The 22,593-nt window shown below is 39.3% G+C and overlaps 1 protein-coding gene across 1 annotated transcript; it reads right to left on the bottom strand.

Moving 5' to 3' along the window:
- Window positions 1-2,092: 2,092 nt before the first annotated feature.
- Window positions 2,093-2,761, bottom strand: LOC143213670 (uncharacterized). The gene has a single exon (XM_076433724.1). It carries the CDS (start codon window positions 2,759-2,761, stop codon window positions 2,093-2,095), a length of 669 nt encoding a protein of 222 aa, XP_076289839.1.
- Window positions 2,762-22,593: the final 19,832 nt, after the last annotated feature.

Genomic DNA, 22,593 nt, shown 5'->3' with positions numbered 1-22,593 from the left:
TCGGCTCATAACAACGACCAGCGAGATGAACAGACGACAATCGTCAAATCGACTCAGCTGGTCGCCGACGATCGATCGGCATCAACGCCAACGTATCTAACATCTAATTCTTATACGTTCCCACAATACATACATATACAGTGGCTCACGAAAGTATTCGAACGCCCTTTAAAACAGTATAACTTTTTTATAATTGTAACAAACGACCTGATTTTCTGTAATTAATTAGAAGCACTGGTTTATGAAATGATATGCACAACAGATTTTCGGAAAAATTATAATTTACAAAGTTACATGCAAAAATAAAAAAGGCATTTTTAAAACTTTTTTATCAGGGCCCTTAAAGAAAATTTAAAATATGGGTTTTGTAGATCTATGTTAGTTATACACGTGCTGAAATTTTCATCTAAATTGGTTGACGCAGGAAAAAACGACACGCATCGAAAGATGTACGATTTTGTGGATTTTAAGCAGAATCTGATCAAAAATCGTGTACAACTACGATTTCCAACGTTTTTAATCGCTTGTAGCTCGTTTATATGTTAATCGATTTTGACGAAATTTTCAGCACGTGTATAAGGTAACATAGATCTACAAAACTCATATTTTAAATTTTCTTTAAGGGCCCTGATAAAAAAGTTTTAAAAATGCCTTTTTTATTTTTGCATGTAACTTTGTAAATTATAATTTTTCCGAAAATCTGCTGTGCATATCATTTCATAAACCAGCACTTCTAATTAATTACAGAAAATCAGGTCGTTTGTTACAATTATAAAAAAGTTATACTGTTTTAAAGGGCGTTCGAATACTTTCGTGAGCCGCTGTATATATTGAAGATACATGAGTCTTTATTAAACTTACTTAATGTTTCCAACATCCGTAGTCTAGCTTCCTCGGTGGCGTATTCAGGATGGACTGGTTTACTCAAATCCAATCAGCTTGGTTTTGCTGCAAATAAAATAGTAGTGTAAACAGTAAATAATAAATCATCCTATTTATTATATTATTTCATATAAAAGTATTAGGTTGGGGAAATAGAAATCCATCATTTCTCCGCTCGAGATAACGAATTCCTTTCTCCCCCTAACGGATTTTTTTTCCCCAACCTAATATAAGCATATAGCATAGTATAGTGTATATGTATAGAAAAACGTTATCCGGAATGTTGTGCTCGACAACATATTTCAAGGTAAAGATCATCGGAGCTGGGTCCCCTTTTGTAAATATTTACCTCACACTCATTTCACTTAATGGCAATACGTCGACCCCCCCCCCCCCTCCCGCCAACTAACCGTTCGAAACAGGACATGCGTCATTCTATTCGTTTCAACATGCTGAACGCGAAATGTAATTTTAACTTTTGGCGGAAATGAATAGTTTGTTCTTTCTAAACTGTAGATCATTGTAAAGCTCTGAAATTTTAGATTAATTTGATATTAAATACTCGTGCTTAGAGAATATATATATATGTAAATGTCGAAACGAATATAGAATGACGCATGTCCTGCTTCGAAAGAAGGGAGAGCAGGGGCTTTAGAAGTTCGGCCGAATAAATATTAATGTATTAATATACAATTGATATATTTATATATTTAGAAAATACGAAATTGGAACCGGCAATTAAAGAGAGATCCCCTCGCACGTGGAGATGTTGTTCAAAATATGTAGCTGTATAACCTACACGTTTTCGCGAACAAATAAGTCATATACAGGGTGTCCCAAAATTCGTGAAAATCCCGAAAGGGGGTGGTTCCTGAGACCATTCTAAGAGACATTTTCCTCTGCACCAAAGTCAACTGCGGCTTTGTTTAGGAGTTATTAACGAAAAACACGGACCAATCAGAGCGCGCCCTGGCCCGGCGCGCCAAGCCGCGCCGGCAAGCGAGTGTCGCGGTACGCCGTGACATCGCATCGCAGAGCCGGAACTAGCCGCTTTGGCGCCTGTGGCAACAATCTGGCATGCGCCCCTACCATCTATGTAGTATAATGGGAAAATATATTGAACTCAAATATTTTTCCATATCGTATAATTATTAAAAATGAATGAAACATACGTATAAAATTTTTTACAACATTTTTTGTAATAAATTATTCATATCAAAACTTTTCTAGACTTCGCTTCCGCAAATAGGTTGATTATTTCATCGTAATTGAGGCGGGTTGCTATTTCTTTCTCAATTGACAAAATAGACATATTCGCCAAATGTTCTTGAGCCAAAGAGGAGCGCAGATATGATTTAATAAGCTTCAGCTTGCTGAAGGAACGTTCGCATGTAGCCGTCGTTACAGGCATGCATAAGAATATTCTCAAAGCTGTGATTATATTAGGATATACATTTTCAAGCGATAATTCGTATATTTTCTCCAATACTTGGAAATGGTTCATACCCTTGTCCTTGAGGTCGTTCATTAATGTCGTGGCTTGGAATTTGAAACTCTCAATTTCTAATGAAAATTCATACGGATCCAGGTCATTTGGATATTTGAGAGCAAGATCGGCTGCCATTTTGGTGAGCAGAGTAACATCGGTGTCAAGAATCGCTTGGCCGCTCAGAAATGCGAAATCATCGGCAACTTCATTCAGAGCGACGAATCGGGTATTAATTTGGGTAATCATCGAGTCAATAACTTGTATCAGTTCTACTTTAAATTGAGTTTGGGCATTTATATGTTGAGATTCATCTTTCGCCTTTTCTCCTGCCATCATCTTCTTTTTCCGTTTTCGAGTGTCTTGAAAGTCTTGTGTTACTTCCATAGACATATAGAGATAGACTGCGCGGCCTGTACGAAGCGCTGAAGCACATAATGGCGGCGTGCGAGAGAGAGAGCATTAGCCGGGGTCCATAGCGTTCTCTTTCTAATTGATGTGTCGGTGGGGAAAGATTCCCCTACTTGCTTGCTAGATAATGTAGATTTCTACATAGTATTGATTAATTTGTTAATATTTATTTGATTTTTGACATTTATTTGTTTTTTGGTTCCCTACCAACGAATTGTAAAATAATAACAGATTAGAATAAACATTCAAAGACACACGTTTATTTATTGTACGTAACCATATTTATTTTAAGAATGGTAAAAAAGTGCTGCATCTGCAAGCTCCAATATTCTCCTGACGTTACTTTTCATAAGTAAGTAAAATAAAAGACATAACTGTTTGTAGCTTTTACATTCGTAATAGGTTTTGTTTACAAAATTTGTTTAATTTGTTTTCTATTTGTTTAGTTTTATTTATCTGTTAATATTAATGTAAAACTGTTTCGTTTTAATGTTTAGAATTCCTAAAAACGAAGAGGTAAAATTAAAATGGTTTGCAGTTATAGGGCGAGAACTAAAAAAGTACAGTACAGTATGCAGTAATCATTTTAATGAAAGAGATTTTACTTATAAAGTTGTTGGAGATAATATAAAAAGATTTATATCGCCTAAAGCTGTTCCAATAATACATGGTCAAGTAATGACGTAGTAACAATATGCAAAACAGCGGAAAAAGTAATAAGACTCACACCAAATTTACGTTCAAAAAATATTTTACAAAAATTAATCATCCAAGCAAAAATGTTGCTTTCAACAGTAAACATTTTCCCACGTATGGATATGTTTGTTGAACAGACGGTTGAAAGAAACCATAAATTAAATTTAATTAATCTCATTTTAAAAAAGTATTTTAATCTTCGGCTTCACCATGAAGCCACATGTGTACAGGATTCGGTACAGCGAATTCGAAGTTATTATAACAGAATTGTTGTTTTCAAAAATCAATAAAAAACAACTAAAAATAATCCTTGACTTATTTTATTATTTATATGTTGGTTGATAGCACTTTTTTACCATTTTTAAAATAAGTATGGTTTCACTTAATTACGTTAATTAGGCACGTGGCACGTGTTTTTTCCGTAAGCACAGAGCAGCACAGAGTGTGGAGGCAGGGCCGTTCCTACCCATGGATCCTACCAGGCGTGCAATGCGTGCCCGCACGCAGGCGGCCGATTTTAGGGGGCGGCCGACTGCGGTCGAAAATGGAACAACGCAACCGAAATAAAATAAAATTTTATATTAGGAATGCGATATATTATTAGATTATAAAATGCGTTAATACAACAAATTCATTGTATTCTGAATTTCTCATTATAAATTTGAATAAAGCACTTATGTATACTGGTTTAAATATTTTTTCTCATTGTCAAGGTGAGGGTGGGGGACGGCGAAAAATTGCTCAGCACGCAGGCGGCTGTACACCTAGAAACGGCCCTATGTGGAGGAAAGTTCTCCAATAAATAAACGTGTGTCTTTGAATGTTTATTCTAATCTGTTATTATTTTACAATTCGATGGTAGATAACCAAAAAACAAATAAATGTCAAAAACCAAATAAATATTAACAAATTAATCAATACTATGTAGAAATCTACATTATCTAGCAAGCGAGTAGGGGAATCTTCCCCCACCGACACATCATATAGAAAGAGAACGCTATGGACCCCGGCTAATGCTCTCTCTCTCACTCTTTGTACCGCGCGCCGCCATTGTGTGCTTCAACTCGCCCATAAGACGGCGCAGTCTATCTCTATATGTCTATGGTTACTTCTAATTCTTCAGCTGTCACAGCAGATGATTGTAAAATTGTTGGGAAGAAAGTTTCTCTGTATATTGTCAATTGTGACAGCAAACCTTTAATCATTCCTGTGGCTCGAGCAATATCGAGGTTTTTGTCTTGCAATGCTAGGTTGATTCGGTTGATTTTTGACAGGAGCGAATCCCAAAACTTTAGTCGACCTATAAACTCAAAGGTTTGTATCGATTTTAAAATAGACTTAGCTTGTACTATTGTGTCCCCTGTATTCTGATCAGACTCTGTCATCTTTTTAAGCATGTTCACGATTGCCGGCAGTTGGCAGTTCATTGCATGCACGGCATTTGCTTTTGACGACCATCGCGTGTCACAAGACCCCTTTAACGTGGTTTTTAGTTCGGTTTGCAGTAATTTCCAGCGAGCAGCTGAGCCAACAAAAAAATTATAAGTTTGTTGGATAATACCAAAAAAAGTTTGCATTTGTGGTACTATATTCGCAGCATTAACACCGATCAAATTCAAGCTATGGGCAGTGCATGGTATGAATCGTGCATTCTCATTCAAGGCTAATATTCGTGCCTGCACACCTTTATACTTGCCCGCCATATTAGCTCCGTTATCGTAAGACTGACCTCGTACATTTGCAATTTCCAAGCCATCTTCTGCTAGTTTGTCAATAATTTCTCTCGAAAGACCTTCTCCGGTTTTTGCTTCAGTGTTAATGAAAGTGATGAAGCTTTCTTCAATTTTACATTTCTTATTTGAATCAATGTGAACGTACCGAATTATTTGAACCATCTGTTCTTTATGAGATATGTCGGTCGTACAATCGAAGAGGATTGAAAAATATTTACCTTTCTTTATGTTTTGAATTATGTGCGATTGAACTTGTTTGGCAGCCAAATCAATCAATTCGTTTCGTATTTTTGGTGAAAAATAAGAAATTGCACCTTTATTGTGACTGTCAATATGTTTTTTGATAGTACTGTCGTAATGGCTAATCAATTCGATCGTGTTCAGAAATTTTCCACAGTCTGGTCGCCCAATGATTTCAGATGTCCCTCTAAGGGCTTCATTGTTTTTGACGCAGTGCAAAATTGCATCGAGTATTACTTTCAATACATGTCTCCACTTTCCCTTTTCTTTTTCGAGTTGTTCGAGTAAATGGTCATCTACGAAGCCACCACATTTCAACTTCTTCTCAAACTTCTTCAGTTTTATATAATTTGCTCTATGAGATATAGAGCTTTCATGTCTTGGTAAATAGGGGTTAAGATGTTGCCAGTCATTAAAACCGTTCAACCAAATGCTGCTTCTGTCGTCGTTGAACAGTGTGCACGGGAAACAAAACAGAGAGTCAAGCTGTTTACAGTAGATCAACCAGTTCCTGTGTACTTGTTCTCCATTTGTCATTGTTCTCGTGAACCACTTTTTCTCAAAACGTCTATTGTTAGTTAACGGATACATGACGATATCGTCGCCATTAATAGGACCGTGTTCAATATACAGTTTGATAGTGTCCTTATTAACTGTCCACGATTTAGGATTATTGAAATCAACGTCAATCGAATTTTCTACTGCGCAATCATGTTCTAATCTTTGTTGATTTGCGGAATTATTCTCAGTAGGTATTCCGTTTGAGCTGTTGGATTCTACGTTTTGTGCAATATGTTCAGGTTGATTGAGTTCTGTATTTAGTTCGTTATTTGTGTTTTCCGATGTCGATGGTAGTTCTCTTGGAAAGAATTGCTCTATATTACCGGTGTTTTTTAGAGCTGCAGCCTTTTTCTCCTCGCGGATCTGTTTAAACTGAGCACCTGATTTCTTCTTTGGTGGCATCCCTATAAACAAATACATATACATATACGAAGGAATGTTGTATGGTTTCAGCGTGAATAACTTTGAACAATTTTGCTCGAACCAGATAATATACTCACTTGAAACTTTCTTCTTTCCTGCGTCGCCGATGCTCCGGGCAGTCGTCGTCCGCGTGGCGACTGCGGTATCGTGCAAATCATCTTTTGTTTTCTTTCTCGCGCCGTTACGCGCTTGTTCGCGTTTTCATCCGTGGGTATCGTGCAAATCATCTTTTGTTTTCTTTCTTGCGTCATTACGCACTCGTTCGCGTTTTCCCGCCGAACGACCAACCGAAGACTGACCAGCGCGCAGCGCTATGACTTTCTTGGGCTTGGTCGTCAGGACGGGAGGCGGGTTCGGCGCGCGGGCGTTGCGGCTCGTCTCGAACGCCTCGTGTGGCCTCGGAATCTCGGACGCTCGGGACTCGATAAAAATTCGCGCCTTTGCGCTGCATGTAAATAAAAAATTTGGCATAGCGCCCCCACGAGACCTGCGTGCGTTGCGCCCGTTGCGCCCCTACGACTGTTGCGCCCGTGGCAGGTGCCACCTTCGCCACGCCCTAGTTCCGGCTCTGTCGCATCGTGACGGCGCTGCGGCCCAGGGCGCGCTCTGATTGGTCCGTGTTTTTCGTTAATAACTCCTAAACAAAGCCGCAGTTGACTTTGGTGCAAAGGAAAATGTCTCTTAGAATGGTCTCAGGAACCACCCCCTTTCGGGATTTTCACGAATTTTGGGACACCCTGTATATGTATATATTCTTTAAGAGCACGAGTATTTAATATCAAATTAATCTAAAAATGCAGAGCTTTTCAATGATCTACAGTTTAGAAAGGAATGGTCACCGAATAAGGTAATTTTAAAGAATAAAAGTATGTATTGCGTGTTACTCACCGAACGTGTGGACACCTTCACGTGCTGAACAAGAAGACCGGACAGATGGATAGACGCGTAGTTCCGCGGCACGGCATACACACACATGCGAGACGCGTACACGTAATCGCGAATGCCCCCTACGGGAGAGGGATGTACAGGCTAAACAACTTGTATTTGTGTATGGTGAATAGCACAATTAATAGATGTCGCGATCGTTAAGAGGTAACCGTCCGACCATGAATAAATGTAATACGCAAGAGAAGTAACTCAAACGCATAATTATATGCCATTTGTTTCGAATGGATCGATTTGTCACGAATAAATTTATTTCGTTATTGCAGTATAGTCTACCTTTAGGTAGAATATAATCCTAGCGAAAGCAATAGCAGTGATTGTAATTAGCAGGTCGCAAATATACATTTTTCAAACCTTAATTTGTGTTTAAAAAAAAATTTTTTTCTTTGCATTATATTTAATTTAATAAACAATACAACTTTTGTCTAAGAAATTTTTTTATATTTTTATAAATATACATTATACATATAATACAGTACATTATACATAAAATAATTTATTTATCTCGTAATGACTTTTTTGATACATCTGGATATTGTTTCCTATTTTCGGAAATAATTTGTAAAATATATTGTTTCTCCTCCTTCATTTTTTGATAATAACTGATTATAGTCTTGAATAAGCTTAATACCGCGCTCAGCAGTGTCATTAACAACTTTTAAGTTTTGTACAATGTTTAGTCCAAATTTGAAATCCTCGTCATCTTCCCATGAATCGGGATCTTTTTAAAAAAATTCTATAGGAATTGAAAATCTTTCAAAAAATAGTAGTGTTTTGTGGGAAATAAAATGTTCAATTCCTTTACCAGCATAGTTTTTTAAGTCTTCACGAGTTAATTCATATTTCTTACATGATTCGTCGGTTTCAATTTTATCAGATTCGTCGACTTCATTGGTAAGTGCCTCCACCATTCGTAATTTTGTATTCTTCTCCACGGTTTTGTATTAATGACAAAATAAACAGATGGAACCCAAGAATCCAGGAGATGTGTAATCCAGGAGATATAATGTGTAAACTTTATTTAAAGTAGAAATTATATGGTCGGTTGTGATACTCTCTGTCTCGTCTGTCTCGTCTGTCTCGGCCTCCGCTTCCTCGGCCTCCGCGTCCGCGGGCTTCGGCGGTCACTGCCGCGCGTTGATGGAGGTGAATGAATCTCCTCTGTGCGTCGTCAAATACTTTGTTCTGCAACAAATAAAAAAAAATTAATCATAATAAAAATAACATAGGAGACCTAGTTGGGACCGGAGATTGAAAACTGTCCTGATAAGTACTTATTTATAATTTGAACCATTTTTAAAAAATAAATGCATTTTTATAATATGTCTCTACATGCATTATATTTGAATTATCATCTTGATAACAATTTATTGTTGAAGCAATTGTTTGAATCGACATTATTACGGAAATGATAATGTAAACAATGAATATGGAATAGCTTCACCAAAAAAGTTCAAATCGTACAGTACAATATTTAAAAAGTTTACGTTTTTTTTTAGGACACTACACTTTGTCCGATACTGGATATATGTGATTCCGGTGAAATGAACTATGTTACTCACCCATAGCAATTCGGCCTCTGTCGCGGACGATGAGTATGGTAAAGAGGCGGCGGCTGAATGATCCAAGTGGGACCACTTTCCCATCGATGGGAACCCACACGTTGTCGCGGCTGCTGTCACGTAAGAGGCGGGTGGCGGCACTGCATTGTAACTTCTCGCGGGTGGTGACGGGGCCGCTGTCGGGGCCGCTGGCGGGAATCTCGCCAGAAAGCTTTTAATCGCGGGTGGATACAAATATGCTGCTGTCGGGGCCGCTGGCGTGGCCGCTGTCGGGGCCGCCGTCACGATTTCGTTGCCCGCTTGGAGGGCCTCTGATTTCCAGGCCCTCTCTTGTGCTGCCTCAAGGGCCGCTATCTGGGCCGCGAGTGATCGGTTTTCCTCTCGTGCTGCCTCCAAGGTCGCCGTCGCTCGTCGGGCGACGTTCGCTGCCGCTGCCGTGGACACCGATGTGGGTGAAAACAGTGGTGGTGAAGGTAATTGCTGCTGCGTTCTGTACGAGTCCATCTACATCGTGAAAAAAAAAACAAATTAATCAAAACACGAACACACACTCAATAAATATTCAAAATATCTGGCCAAGTAGCAATAAAAAAGTACAGTAAAGTTGCGATTTTTGTCAAAGAGCCTGTGTTCTGCACGGACAACTATTTCATACGACATTATTTTTTTATGATCGCGACGAGAGTTCAAAAGAAAGCCAAACGTAGAGAATAACAGCATGACAGTGGAATGCGCGGGCACCCGAAAACTATCGCGCACAGGGTCGTTTACAAATATCGCGACTTTACATTACGAGAAGAAATGAAGAATAAACGAAAACTATCGCGTGCGTGGTCGTTGACAAATATCGCGACTTTACAGTAATGATGAAATAGTGAAAAATAAACGAAAAACTATGGGTCAGATATTCTGGATTGGAATGAAGAGAGGTTTGAACAGTACTTACTTTCAATTCGACTGTCGAGATCAGAATGACGGTCCGACCCAGTGCTGCCAGATGAGGGGAATCACGCCGATTTTAGGTACCCCCTCTCCGACGACCACCAGAGTAAGTGACACGTTGCGCGTGCGCGACGGGGATTGAGTAGGGGCAAATGGGGGACACGTTGCGCGTGCGCGATGGGGACGGGGACGCACACACACGCAACGATGACAGATGAGATGATATGACATTTCGCAGGTTTTAGGTTATTGCCGCGTATCGTATCGAACTCATGTACATATACGTACTTAATGAAATTAATAATATGAATCGATCTAAATAGACATTGTAAACATTCTTTATTATAAATAAAATGAATTGTGGGAGTTTCAGTCGTGAAGCGAAGTATGAAGTATGAATTTTCACACTGTGGATTTTGAAACTACCTTTTTCAATGCATATATTCGAAAGTTTGGTATTGGGATTATTGGGAAGGCGAAACGAATTGTAGAATTGAATACTGAATATAATAAATATATTATACATAATAATATACACCAGCTCGGTTGGTTGAGCGCGTTAGGTATTCAAGTGTAGACGTACTTGTACATAATAGTATACAATAAAATACAATATGATATAAATATACACATACACACACACACACACACACGTAATAATCAAACTAATATTCAACATGTATCACTCTCACTGCTGCTATTTTCGGTTTCGTCAGGGAGCAAGATCCCATCTAATTCGGAAGGTACTTCTTTGCTGTGGTACATGTCAGAATTAAAATATTTCAACACATTGTCCGGTACATTGTAGCTGCATGCATCAACGTTCTTTGACTTTAAATATAATTTAATTCTAGTTATAGCGGAAAGCATCTGCGTACCTAAGCAATTTCTTTTTAAATTTTTCATGTCCGTGATTATTGAAAAATACCTTTCCACATCTGCATTGGAATGCGGTAGTGATAGGCATATAAATGCTAGTTTTGCAAGTTCGCCATACATTAATTCACCTGAACAATCTTTTAAATTTCTTACGGTGCTCCAAAATGCTATAACATCTAATTTTTTAAACTGTTCTTTTTGTTCATATGTTGAACCCGCAGACAATGTGAACCATTGGTCAATTGCTATTTCAGCTGTCACTTTGGATGGAAAATGTTCTGCAATGATATCGATTTGACCTACGTGTTTACTGTGATCTAATGCTACGTTTGGATCTAAAAAATTCAATGCATTTACAAACTTGTCGTTAACCGGAAGTCTTTTGATGGACTCTTTGTACGCAGTTTTATAAAATTGTTGAATATTTGTATAGAATTGTGTGACTTCCTCGGGCTGACTTTCTCTTAAATCATCTATCAAATTGGTTGCTGCTGCCCCAATATAAATTTCATTTAACGGCAATAATATCGTTGTATCTTCTACATTTAATTTGTCTACATTATTATCCACCGAAAACTCCGGTTTAACGAACCCGTACGCTAGTATTCCTATAAATGATTTGCATTCCTCGCTAATTCTGTGTATTAAAACTTCATTAGACTAAAAGTAAATATTAAATCTGTGAAATTTATGTAATATATAATTTAAAAATTCCAAATATGGCTTTGTGAAATCATCTGTAAGTTGAGAATAAATCTGGTTTCCATCCAAAGAACCCTCACTGCCACTTACAACTTCCTCTGCGAATGCACTGAACAATGGATTCCATTGGCTTAGTACTCTCGCGACGCATGCAGCTTGAGCTAGCCACCTAGTTTTTGATGGGCGTAGAATCTTCTGTTTTTCTACCCGCATCAATGCCTGTATATCGCCTAATATGGCTGCCCTTTTGGAACTATTCGAGAAGTGTTTATATATGTCTTGCAACAGTCTTTCTACCGATTCGGGTATCCATTTCGTTGCATGTCTTGCAACTAAATGGATACTGTGGCACAAACATGGAAATTTTATAATTTCCCTATTCCTATTCTGAAATTTAGTCGTTACAGAATTGAAACGCCCTACCATTACATTGGCATTGTCTACTCCTATCCCAATTATGTTATTAACAGACAAATGTAACTTCTCCAAACTATTCATGACGCATTTAAATATATTTTCGGCAGTAGCGTCTTAAATATTTAATATTCATATAACTAAAAGAATATCCACCGAAACCTTCGGATAGTAAATTTTAATGTGGTAGACTCCGTTTTCCAGGATTGCAAGGGTGCGGGATTCGGATTTCTCGATAATACAAAGTATTTTTTCTACAATTCCGATCAATTGCTGTAGTAAACTAATTGCTCTAACTTCCCAAAAAAGTTCGCATCGTATAGTACAATATTAAACAAGTTATCGTCTCTTTTATCCCAGACAACCAACTGCTCCGTTCTGCAGCTGTACTGCGCCGCAGCTATGTCGCGTTTTGGATCCCTGCTGCCGCGCCACTGCACGGAGAACGGGGCTCGATTTTGCCTCGCCGTAAGAGGGCAACACGGTCGCGCCAGGTCGCATTAATGTAGGACGTGCTATGTGGTAGATGTCGCTAACGTAAATGTCTATTATACAAATGTGTAGCAGCAGCAGTCTTTCTTTTTACTGACAAAATTAATATTTTTATTTAAATTACATACTACATACTATCAGGTCGTTCGGAAAGTAATTTCGTTTATCGTGTAGGGATGGCAATGCTTCCGTTTGTCATTACTAGACTGCGAATCTTTCTGCAAAGTAGAAATTGACTACATCGATTGCAAGAAATAGAAATCAAATTGAATGTTATTTCTTCAGCAAAGGAGAAAACGAAATGACTTTCCGAACGAGCTAATACATTAACATATTACAAGGAGAGCTGCATAAAGTCTAAATAAAATCAATCTCATCACTTTCATACAAAGAAACATTTACCAGTTACTTTTAAGGTTCGGTAGGTGTAGAGTGTTGAAATTTATAATTTTCGGCTCGAGCGCGTTTCAAGCTACCCGAGTGCATCGGGCTGCCAAGGGGTTTCGAGCTGCCCGGGAGTGTCTCGATCTCGTCGGGCGGGTTCGGAAAGAATCGGACAAGTTCGGGCGAACGAGTTTTCGCGCTACTCGAGATTCAATTCTGCGTTCGCACGAACTTGTCCGCTTCTGTCTGACGTCTGAAAGCGCTCGACGAAGTCGAGCCACTCTCGGGCCACCGGGCCACCCGATGGTGTGTCACGGATAGACTGCGGATCTTTCTGCAAAATAAAAATTTACTATATCGATTGCAAGAAATAGAAATCAAATTGAATTGAATTGTTTCTTCAGCAAAGGAGAAAACGAAATGACTTTCCGAACGAGCCAATACATTATAACATATTACAAGGAAAGCTGCATAAAGTCTAAATAAAATCAATCTCATCACTTTCATACAAAGAAACATTTACCAGTTACTTTTAAGGTTCGGTAGGTGTAGAGTGTTGAAATTTATAATTTTCGGCTCGAGTGCGTTTCAAGCTACCCGAGTGCATCGGGCTGCCAAGGGGTTTCGAGCTGCCCGGGAGTGTCTCGATCTCGTCGGGCGGGTTCGGAAAGAATCGGACAAGTTCGGGCGAGCGAGTTTTCGCGCTACTCGAGATTCAATTCTGCGTTCGCACGAACTTGTCCGCTTCTGTCTGACGTCTGAACGCGCTCGACGAAGTCGAGCCACTCTCGGGCCACCGGGCCACCTGATAGTGTGTCACGGATAGACTGCGGAACTTTATGCAAAATAAAAAATGTCAGCGTCGATTACAGGAAATAGAAACTAAATTGAATGTCATCTCTTCCTTTAATGATTTTAATAGAGGAGAAATCATATATTGACATCTACAATTTAAAAAATTTTCCAACAACTATCAATTTCATCTACTCAAGTTTGCTATAAATGCATAAAGATCCGCAGTCTATTCGTGACATATCAAGCGGCTCGAGAGTGGCTCGACATCGTCGAGTGATTTGAAAATTACAGTCAAAACGTGTTGGTCGAGGAAGTGTCGACTTCCAGCTCAATAGTAAGGACCTGTCATAAATCTCCCTCTAGAGAACAGCCCCGGGAACGGCACTGAAAGAAATCGAGTCTACCGGGTTGGGTCTGCCTGGGTCTGCCTAGCCCGACCCCAGCCGCGCGCCCGTGGTCTGCCTAGCCCGACCCCAGCCGCGCGCCCGTAGTCTCAATGTGTTGACTTCGATGGCGCACGCTGCGTAGTATGTGTGACCGCTGTAATAAGTATTTCAATACAGCCGAAAATGCATGTGAAACGAGTCCTGCCTCCTCCACTCTGATCCAATCGTCCGCGCATTCGCACCTAGACACGTCACCGTAATCCTGCCTGGGAACCTTCTTCTCAGGCTTACACCAAGTACAATGTCACCAGTTCGAATCCATGCGTGTTGGCGTCTTGCCGCCATCCCCTACAATTGCGTAGTATGTAGTGGGCGGTAACGGTATCGTATCCTAACCCACTGCTGTTCCGCTATCGCTCGTACTTACGAGGCAGTGTATTGGATCACTTGTTGGACATAGACAAATCTAAAATGTTTTTTCACTACGTGAATGAAATATGTAATTTCAGGACCGACGCTGTCGATCCTTACGTCAGAAAATGTCTGTTCCAGGGTTGTTACCTTTCACTTAAAAAGGCATCGTTGGTCAAGACTGGTTGCTAATATTATTCTCGAGGTGTAAATGGGGTTATTTAGTCGTATACAGCGTCCGTTGCCAGCTCCTTGTGACGCCAATTTTTATATCTCCATTTCTTTTGAAGGGCTCATTTTACAGTGGAAACTCCAAGGAATATAAACATATTTTGTTCAAAATTTAAATCACTGACGCACAGTGGTCTGGATTGGAAAATCGTGTGCCATTTTGTTATAACTTTTGAACCAGTAGAGATACTGCAATGAAATTTTCACTAAAAATATTTAAAAAATAGTCATTTTTAACTATAGGTAATTAAATATTTTTTGCATTTGTTAAACAATAATTTTTTATAAATTTTCATTGATATTTTTGATTTAAAAAAAAATTTTTGGAATATAATCGTACATACTATTTTTTACTTTCTAAATATGTATTTTTTATATTTATGTTTCACACATGTGTAACGTTTTATGGAATACGTAAAATATAAATTTGAGAAGTCTTGTTGCAATCAACATACACAAAAAAAATTACCGTAAAGGTAAAAACGCATTACAAGCGTGTCAAAGATATTTTTTATAATAATTTATAATGATTAAAAAACGAAACGAGCCTACTACCTTATATCTTTATTTTACTAGAGGTGAGCGAAATATCAGAACGAAACAGAATTGAAAAACTTCTATTATATTTTAATACTAAAGAATTACCTCGGATGCAATATTTAACACTAAAATCTTACATTTTTCGCTATGTGAAGTCATCTGATAATAATTTGTACCAACAATATTCCTCGCAAACATTCTATTACCAACTTTAATGGCTTTAAACAATAATAATTTGAGCGGGCGGAGAGGGGCGGAATTAATTTTTTCATGATTATTTAGAAGGAAAGTGTACTAAATATATTCCAATTAATTAGAAAGCTAAACTCGGCTAAACTTTAAAGATATACCATCTTAAATGGAAAGGACTTCACAAATTTTTCTTACGGTATTGAGCATTATTATATAAATAGAGTATTTACGTTAATAAATAATAGAAAGATATGATTTTTATCACAAAAGTCTGCTCTTCAATATAAAAAAAAAGCGAGAGATAATATTAAATAGGAACGTCAGGGCACCGCATCACAGAGAAGCAACTTTTCTCGTAAAAAATCCTCCTCTTAAAATGTCCTATTTTCCATGTTTATTGCAACTATTATATTTATTAAATTGTACTATTTTCTTCATTTCCGAGGTCTGTGAACATTTGGGAAGCAATGTTTATAGATATCGATACGAGAAAGTTCGTTTTTGGGCAGAAAGGCACACGATTTTCCAATCCAGACCACTGTGTGACGGCTCATCGAAAAAGACGTAAAAAACGAATTAGTTTAAATTTTTCGACTCCATACAGTTGATGGTCGAGGTTAAAAAAATAATTTTGCAATAGCCCAATCCTTTCCTAATAAAACCACCAAAAAAAAAGTGTAGCTCAATCGGATTTCAACGAAAATATGATTTCATGATGTTTCGTTGACAAAAAATTCGATTTTTTGGAAAATCCTGAGGTGGTAGACAAATTCTGAGACCAGATTTGAAATAAGCGTGGAAGAATGTACGGGAAATGATGTACAGCATGTTGCAAAAAAGTTTTATTGAAATTGTGCAGGTTTAACGAATTTTGTCAAGGTTAAAAAACGTTCGTACCATCATTTCCCTACTTTCCGCATATTCTGCAAAGTTAGAGCTTTAATTTAAAAAAAAAATCATCGTTCTATCTCTTTTCTATCGAAAGTTATTCGACTTTAACACAGAAACTTGCGGCGACCCGTGCAGCGACCCAATAGCTGCACGGGTCGCTGCAAGGGTCGCCGCCTGGATCGCGACGGAATGGCCAAAAAAGGTGTGTCACAGCTCTGACCGACCAGTCCTGAACCGCTAGAGGACTCATCAGTAAGGCGGGCCATGCCCGAGACGCTGCGATATCGGAAGGTGGTTTAAGACTGTATATATAGAGATCGGTGACGGATCAGGTAGCAGCGAGAAAGGTCTTTCTTTGACTATCTGTCCATCTTGTGGCAAATGTAGGAAATTAGCTGCCACAAAAGAGAGCGAGTTATTATTGTCCGCTTCTGTCCGAACGCGCCCGACGAGGTCGACCACGTTCGGGCCACCCGCCCGATGTGTTACGGATAGACAGCGGGTCTTTATGCAAAATAAAAAACGTCAGCGTTGATTACAAGAAATAGAAACTCAAAAGAATGTCATCCCTTTCCTTAATGATTTTAATAAAGGAGAAATCATATATTGACATTTTCAATTTTAAAAATTTTCCAACAACTACCAATTTCATCTGCTCAATTTTGCTATAAATGCATACAGATCCCAAGTCTATCCGTTACACATCGGGCGGCTCGAGAACGGCTCGACATCGGCGAGTGATTTGAGGAGTTGGTGACAGATGGATAGACCGTATGGCGATTAACTTCATCAATCGATTGAATCAATTCGATCAAATTTGTTGCCGGTCAAATCTGGAGTCGGTGAAATGTCGGCGAAAACCGTGTGCGCCGTCCGGCGCAATGTTCGTCGAAATGTCATAACATCTCCAAAAATTCAAGTCTTTTAGTCTCGAATCTAATGTCGTTAATGCTTCGTACAGAGCTGAACATTTCGCTTTGAAACTTTAATTCACTGTGTGAAATCAGGGACTTAATCTCGGTAAAATATATATACATACCGAACAATACCGGTGACGGTACTATGCCAAGTGGCTGAAATAACACCGAAACCGTTAATATACTTTTTCGAGCAAAAGGTCCTGAAAAACGAAGTTTGGGCTTTTGTTGTGCCATGGCCGAACTGCAATGTGCCACCAGCCGTACCCTTAGGAGTTAATTGCCGTAATAACCATAAAGACATTAAAGACCAAATTGGTCTGACCAGATTCCTTGGGGTTACCGTGCGCTCGCTACCCCCGCCATATAAAAGATTCTGTAGACTTTTTCAAATACAGTGATATCCAATATTAATACAGTATGATTGTTTAAACATGTTTAAACAATGGTTTTGGAAACAGCGGGACAAACGATTTTTTCGAATCCATATTTATTAAGCTTAAGATTTTTAAAACTAAGAAAATGAAAAAACACTATCCGAATACCCGAAATGTCATCGAAAACGGTCAACACATAAGCCGAATCGAGCGCGCTCGACTTCCCTCGACCCGATCTACCTGACGATTCGGGCGGCCCGCACATCCCTAATATCTACATTTATTTTAAAAAACTTAAATATTGATGACAAACGAATCAAATTTTATTTAATCTATAAGGAGGAACGCGTAACATTTATATTTGTTAAGCTATGGTTAAAAGTAACAATTCTGAATTAATTAAATTAATTTTGCTACGCCGCAAGGAGAGTTGGTGAAAGGATGATGGACGAATTGCGCAAGTAGTAATGAATATTATGAGTTTTTATGCATCTTTTATTCATGATTGTTTATTATTCAAACAGAAAGTGAAAATCTTTCCTATGTAGGAATCTATACCCTAATTTATCTTGCAATTTCGTCTTCTTCCCGAAACGTGTGGTCGGTGACATACGGTGTGTCCTGAATACCAGGATACATAAAAAATACAGGAAAAATCATTGATATACGATATATGTTTGTACATGTGTACAATGACATCTTCCTCTTCCCCAGTTGCTTCCTTCTCCTTTCCTGGACAGCATTGCATTTTTCCTCGGCTTTCAATAGATTTCCACATTACCACGGAGGTACTATTGTTAATGCGTTTTTTTTTTAGTGGTATCCCCGGTAGGCCTATTCCACTTTGCAATAGTCCGGCTTCATTGCCCTTCAGGAATATGCGATCCTGAGAAAAAAATCATTAGTTCACATATTAATGGATTATATATACTCATTTTTATTACATTTTTCTTATAATATACTTACGACACTGCTGACGTCCCCTCCATTTCACGGTGGCGGGCCCACGGTGGTGGTAGCGGCGATGGTGGTAGCGGCGGCGAAGGACGCCCTGGACGCCTTCCGGTTCCGCTGCTTCGCCGCTTTCAGCGCGAGTTGCGCCGTCGTCGCGAACTCCTTCTCTGTTGGCGGGGGGAATGAACGGCTCCGCGCCGTTGCGTCTGTAACATTTATTCAAAGCAAGATAAACAATGAATTGAGAATGAAATTAAACTATGTCGATGATGTGCAATGCTTACCGTAGATGGCTCGCATGATCCGCGTGTTGTGCAGCGGTCGCGTTTCATAAGCGCCCAGCCACGCGTACGAGGCTGCGGTGGAGTCGGTCAGGGCCTGCTTAAAGCAGGTACTGACAGCCTCCCTTAACGTCGATCCTCCCCATCTGGCGAAGTACCGAACCTGAATAAAAAATAAATATTAGTTTATATATTGATAAATTTGATATACGTACTTTTATTATTTCTCTGTTCCAATATACTTACTACACTGTTAAAGTCCTCTGCAGGACCTACCGCAAAGCGCTCTACCTCTTCTACGGAGCGTAGAGGTAGAAACTGCGGCCGCTCCACCTGCATCCCTCGTTCAACAGCCATGGGCCCTCGAAGTTGCCCCCTGTTGATTGTAACAGCAAAGAAGGATTAGTAAATGAAACATCTTTTCGACAAACATATAATTTCAACTAATTCTGAGGATGACTCACTCCAGATCGTCGCTCAATGTGGCCTGGTTGCGCAGCAGTTGGGCCTGGACCTGTTTGTCCTCTGCATTACGATTCTTAAGGTCGTCCATCTGCTCCTTCAATTTGGCCGTGTGGTCCACCAATTTGTCCACGCCTTGCATTATGAGGCCCTGATTGTGCAGTACCAAAACCAATTGGCCGCTAAAACAAATGCAAACATTACACCGTATACTACAAAATTCAATTATAATTATTGCTGCATTTAAAAATATGTATACAACTTACTTTTGACACTGTTCAGCGCTTCTTGCTTCGTTGAGAGGAGGCTCGTTATGTTGGGCTTCCAACCTCCTGCGCATGGCGTCGTAGTCGCTCTCATTTTGTTCCGGAAGCGAAACAAGGCGCTGCCTCTTTTTGACGGGACGGTCGTTGTCGGAGGATATGGCATTTTTGTACCTCTCCGGTTTCGGCGCATTTCTTTTCGGGCGTTCCTTCTGAAATGTATGAAACGTATTTTTCTATTTTAAACAAATATTGTGATATTATTATAAAAGATATTGAATTGTATTATACTTAGCTAAAAAAACTGCTATAAAACAAAAATCTATTTAATCTGTTCCCCTATAAGATCGTGTCAATATCATTTCCCGTGCTATCCCAGCGTTAAAGTTATTATAGTTTAATCGATCCGCGGCATGTCATCTTATGCGTATACGTTTGGATCCAGCGCCGAAACTCCGCAACGAACTAATGTAAGACATTGGAAAGATTTGTTTAGATTCTTTTTTTACGGAAGAAGCTTTAGAAAGCAGACACAAAGATTTTAAAAAATTTAGATTGAAAAATACAAGAAAATTTTCCAGATTGATTACGAATCAAGATTTATTTTATAGACTTCTGTTTACATCTGATCCGTATGTATCCACTGCACGAATAAACTTGAAGAAAGAACATAATAGATGCGGAAGCTATAAAATTAATTATTAAATAGCTTCAAAAGATATGCAGTTAAATAAAATTGATATTTGTAATTGTTTTTTTTTGTTACAAATATTGTTTTTTTTTTATATTTCATGTTATTCGTTGTATGTTACTATTGTTATATTATAAAACCGTTATTGTTATCACATTTTTATAACAAAAGATCTACAAAAATGTTACTAAATCATTATATATTAAAAAATATCTTATATATAAAAATTATATATAAAAAATATCTTTTGACACAGTTATGAGGCGTTTTTGGCTTCTTGGTACTTTTTGTATACGTTGATTAAGAACAGATTCCTCAAATTTACATTTTACCCATTCCATGAAACATTGTATGTGTGAAACATAAATATAAAATACACACTTAGGAAGAAAAAAGGGTTTGGAAGATTGTATTTAAACAATTTTTTTTTAGTTAAAAATATGAATGAAAATTAATTTAAAATTATTGTTTAACAAACGAAAAAAATAATCATTTGTCTATAGTTCAAAAGTTATAACAAAAAGTCACTAAATTTCTCGATTTGGACCACTGTGCGCCGATACTCTCTGTGCAGATCAGAGACGTGTTATCACGCGACGCAATGTCGCTTGTGCCGAGGCCACGGACATGTTATCCCGCGACGCAATACCGTTCGTGCGGTGCTACAGACGACATATCTCGCGTGCTTACATTATGACGGTCCGACGATGTTGCCACTGCTACGTTCCTCCGTTCCTCATGGTCAGTGGTGGGGGTTGCACAGAGTTGCAGTGGTGAGTGGTGCGGTGTGTGGTGGGGGTACTCTTATTGGCGCGGCGGGAAAATGTTGGAGTCGCCGCAAGGCGAGTCTATATCCGCGTAAACACCAGGTTTTCGTTCGGCATGGCGCATCTTCGCCCTGATTGGTCATACTTACACTCTATACACACCACACACCGCACCTCCCACCACTGCAACTCTGTGCAACCCCCACCACTGACCATGAGGAACGGAGGAACGTAGCAGTGGCAACATCGTCGGACCGTCATTCTGATCTCGACAGTCGAATAGAAAGTAAGTACTGTTCAAACCTCTCTTCATTCCAATCCAGAATATCTGACCCATAGTTTTTCGTTTATTTTTCACTATTTCATCATTACTGTAAAGTCGCGATATTTGTCAACGACCACGCACGCGATAGTTTTCGTTTATTCTTCATTTCTTCTCGTAATGTAAAGTCGCGATATTTGTAAACGACCCTGTGCGCGATAGTTTTCGGGTGCCCGCGCATTCCACTGTCATGCTGTTATTCTCTACGTTTGGCTTTCTTTTGAACTCTCGTCGCGATCATAAAAAAATAATGTCGTATGAAATAGTTGTCCGTGCAGAACACAGGCTCTTTGACAAAAATCGCAACTTTACTGTACTTTTTTATTGCTACTTGGCCAGATATTTTGAATATTTATTGAGTGTGTGTTCGTGTTTTGATTAATTTGTTTTTTTTTTCACGATGTAGATGGACTCGTACAGAACGCAGCAGCAATTACCTTCACCGCCACTGTTTTCACCCACATCGGTGTCCACGGCAGCGGCAGCGAACGCCGCCCGACGAGCGACGGCGACCTTGGAGGCAGCACGAGAGGAAAACCGATCACTCGCGGCCCAGATAGCGGCCCTTGAGGCAGCACAAGAGAGGGCCTGGAAATCAGAGGCCCTCCAAGCGGGCAACGAAATCGTGACGGCGGCCCCGACAGCGGCCCCGACAGCGGCCCCGACAGCGGCCACGCCAGCGGCCACGCCAGCGGCCCCGACAGCAGCATATTTGTATCCACCCGCGATTAAAAGCTTTCTGGCGAGATTCCCGCCAGCGGCCCCGACAGCGACCCCGTCACCACCCGCGAGAAGTTACAATGCAGTGCCGCCACCCGCCTCTTACGTGACAGCAGCCGCGACAACGTGTGGGTTCCCATCGATGGGAAAGTGGTCCCACTTGGATCATTCAGCCGCCGCCTCTTTGCCATACTCATCGTCCGCGACAGAGGCCGAATTGCTATGGGTGAGTAACATACTATAATACATAGTTCATTTCACCGGAATCACATATATCCAGTATCGGACAAAGTGTAGTGTCCTAAAAAAAAAACGTAAACTTTTTAAATATTGTACTGTACGATTTGAACTTTTTTGGTGAAGCTATTCCATATTCATTGTTTACATTATCATTTCCGTAATAATGTCGATTCAAACAATTGCTTCAACAATAAATTGTTATCAAGATGATAATTCAAATATAATGCATGTAGAGACATATTATAAAAATGCATTTATTTTTTAAAAATGGTTCAAATTATAAATAAGTACTTATCAGAACAGTTTTCAATCTCCGGTCCCAACTAGGTCTCCTATGTTATTTTTATTATGATTAATTTTTTTTTATTTGTTGCAGAACAAAGTATTTGTCGACGCGCAGA

This window comes from Lasioglossum baleicum, chromosome 11 (assembly GCF_051020765.1).
Source record: "Lasioglossum baleicum chromosome 11, iyLasBale1, whole genome shotgun sequence".
Taxonomy (NCBI): domain Eukaryota; kingdom Metazoa; phylum Arthropoda; class Insecta; order Hymenoptera; family Halictidae; genus Lasioglossum; species Lasioglossum baleicum.
The sequence above is the reverse complement of the archived record's forward strand: the minus strand, read 5'-3'. Positions and strand labels throughout refer to the sequence as shown.

What these genes read in the sequence shown, in the direction of transcription:
- LOC143213670 (XM_076433724.1), bottom strand. Translation starts at nt 2,761, where the DNA reads ATGTCTATGGAAGTAACACAAGACTTTCAAGACACTCGAAAACGGAAA.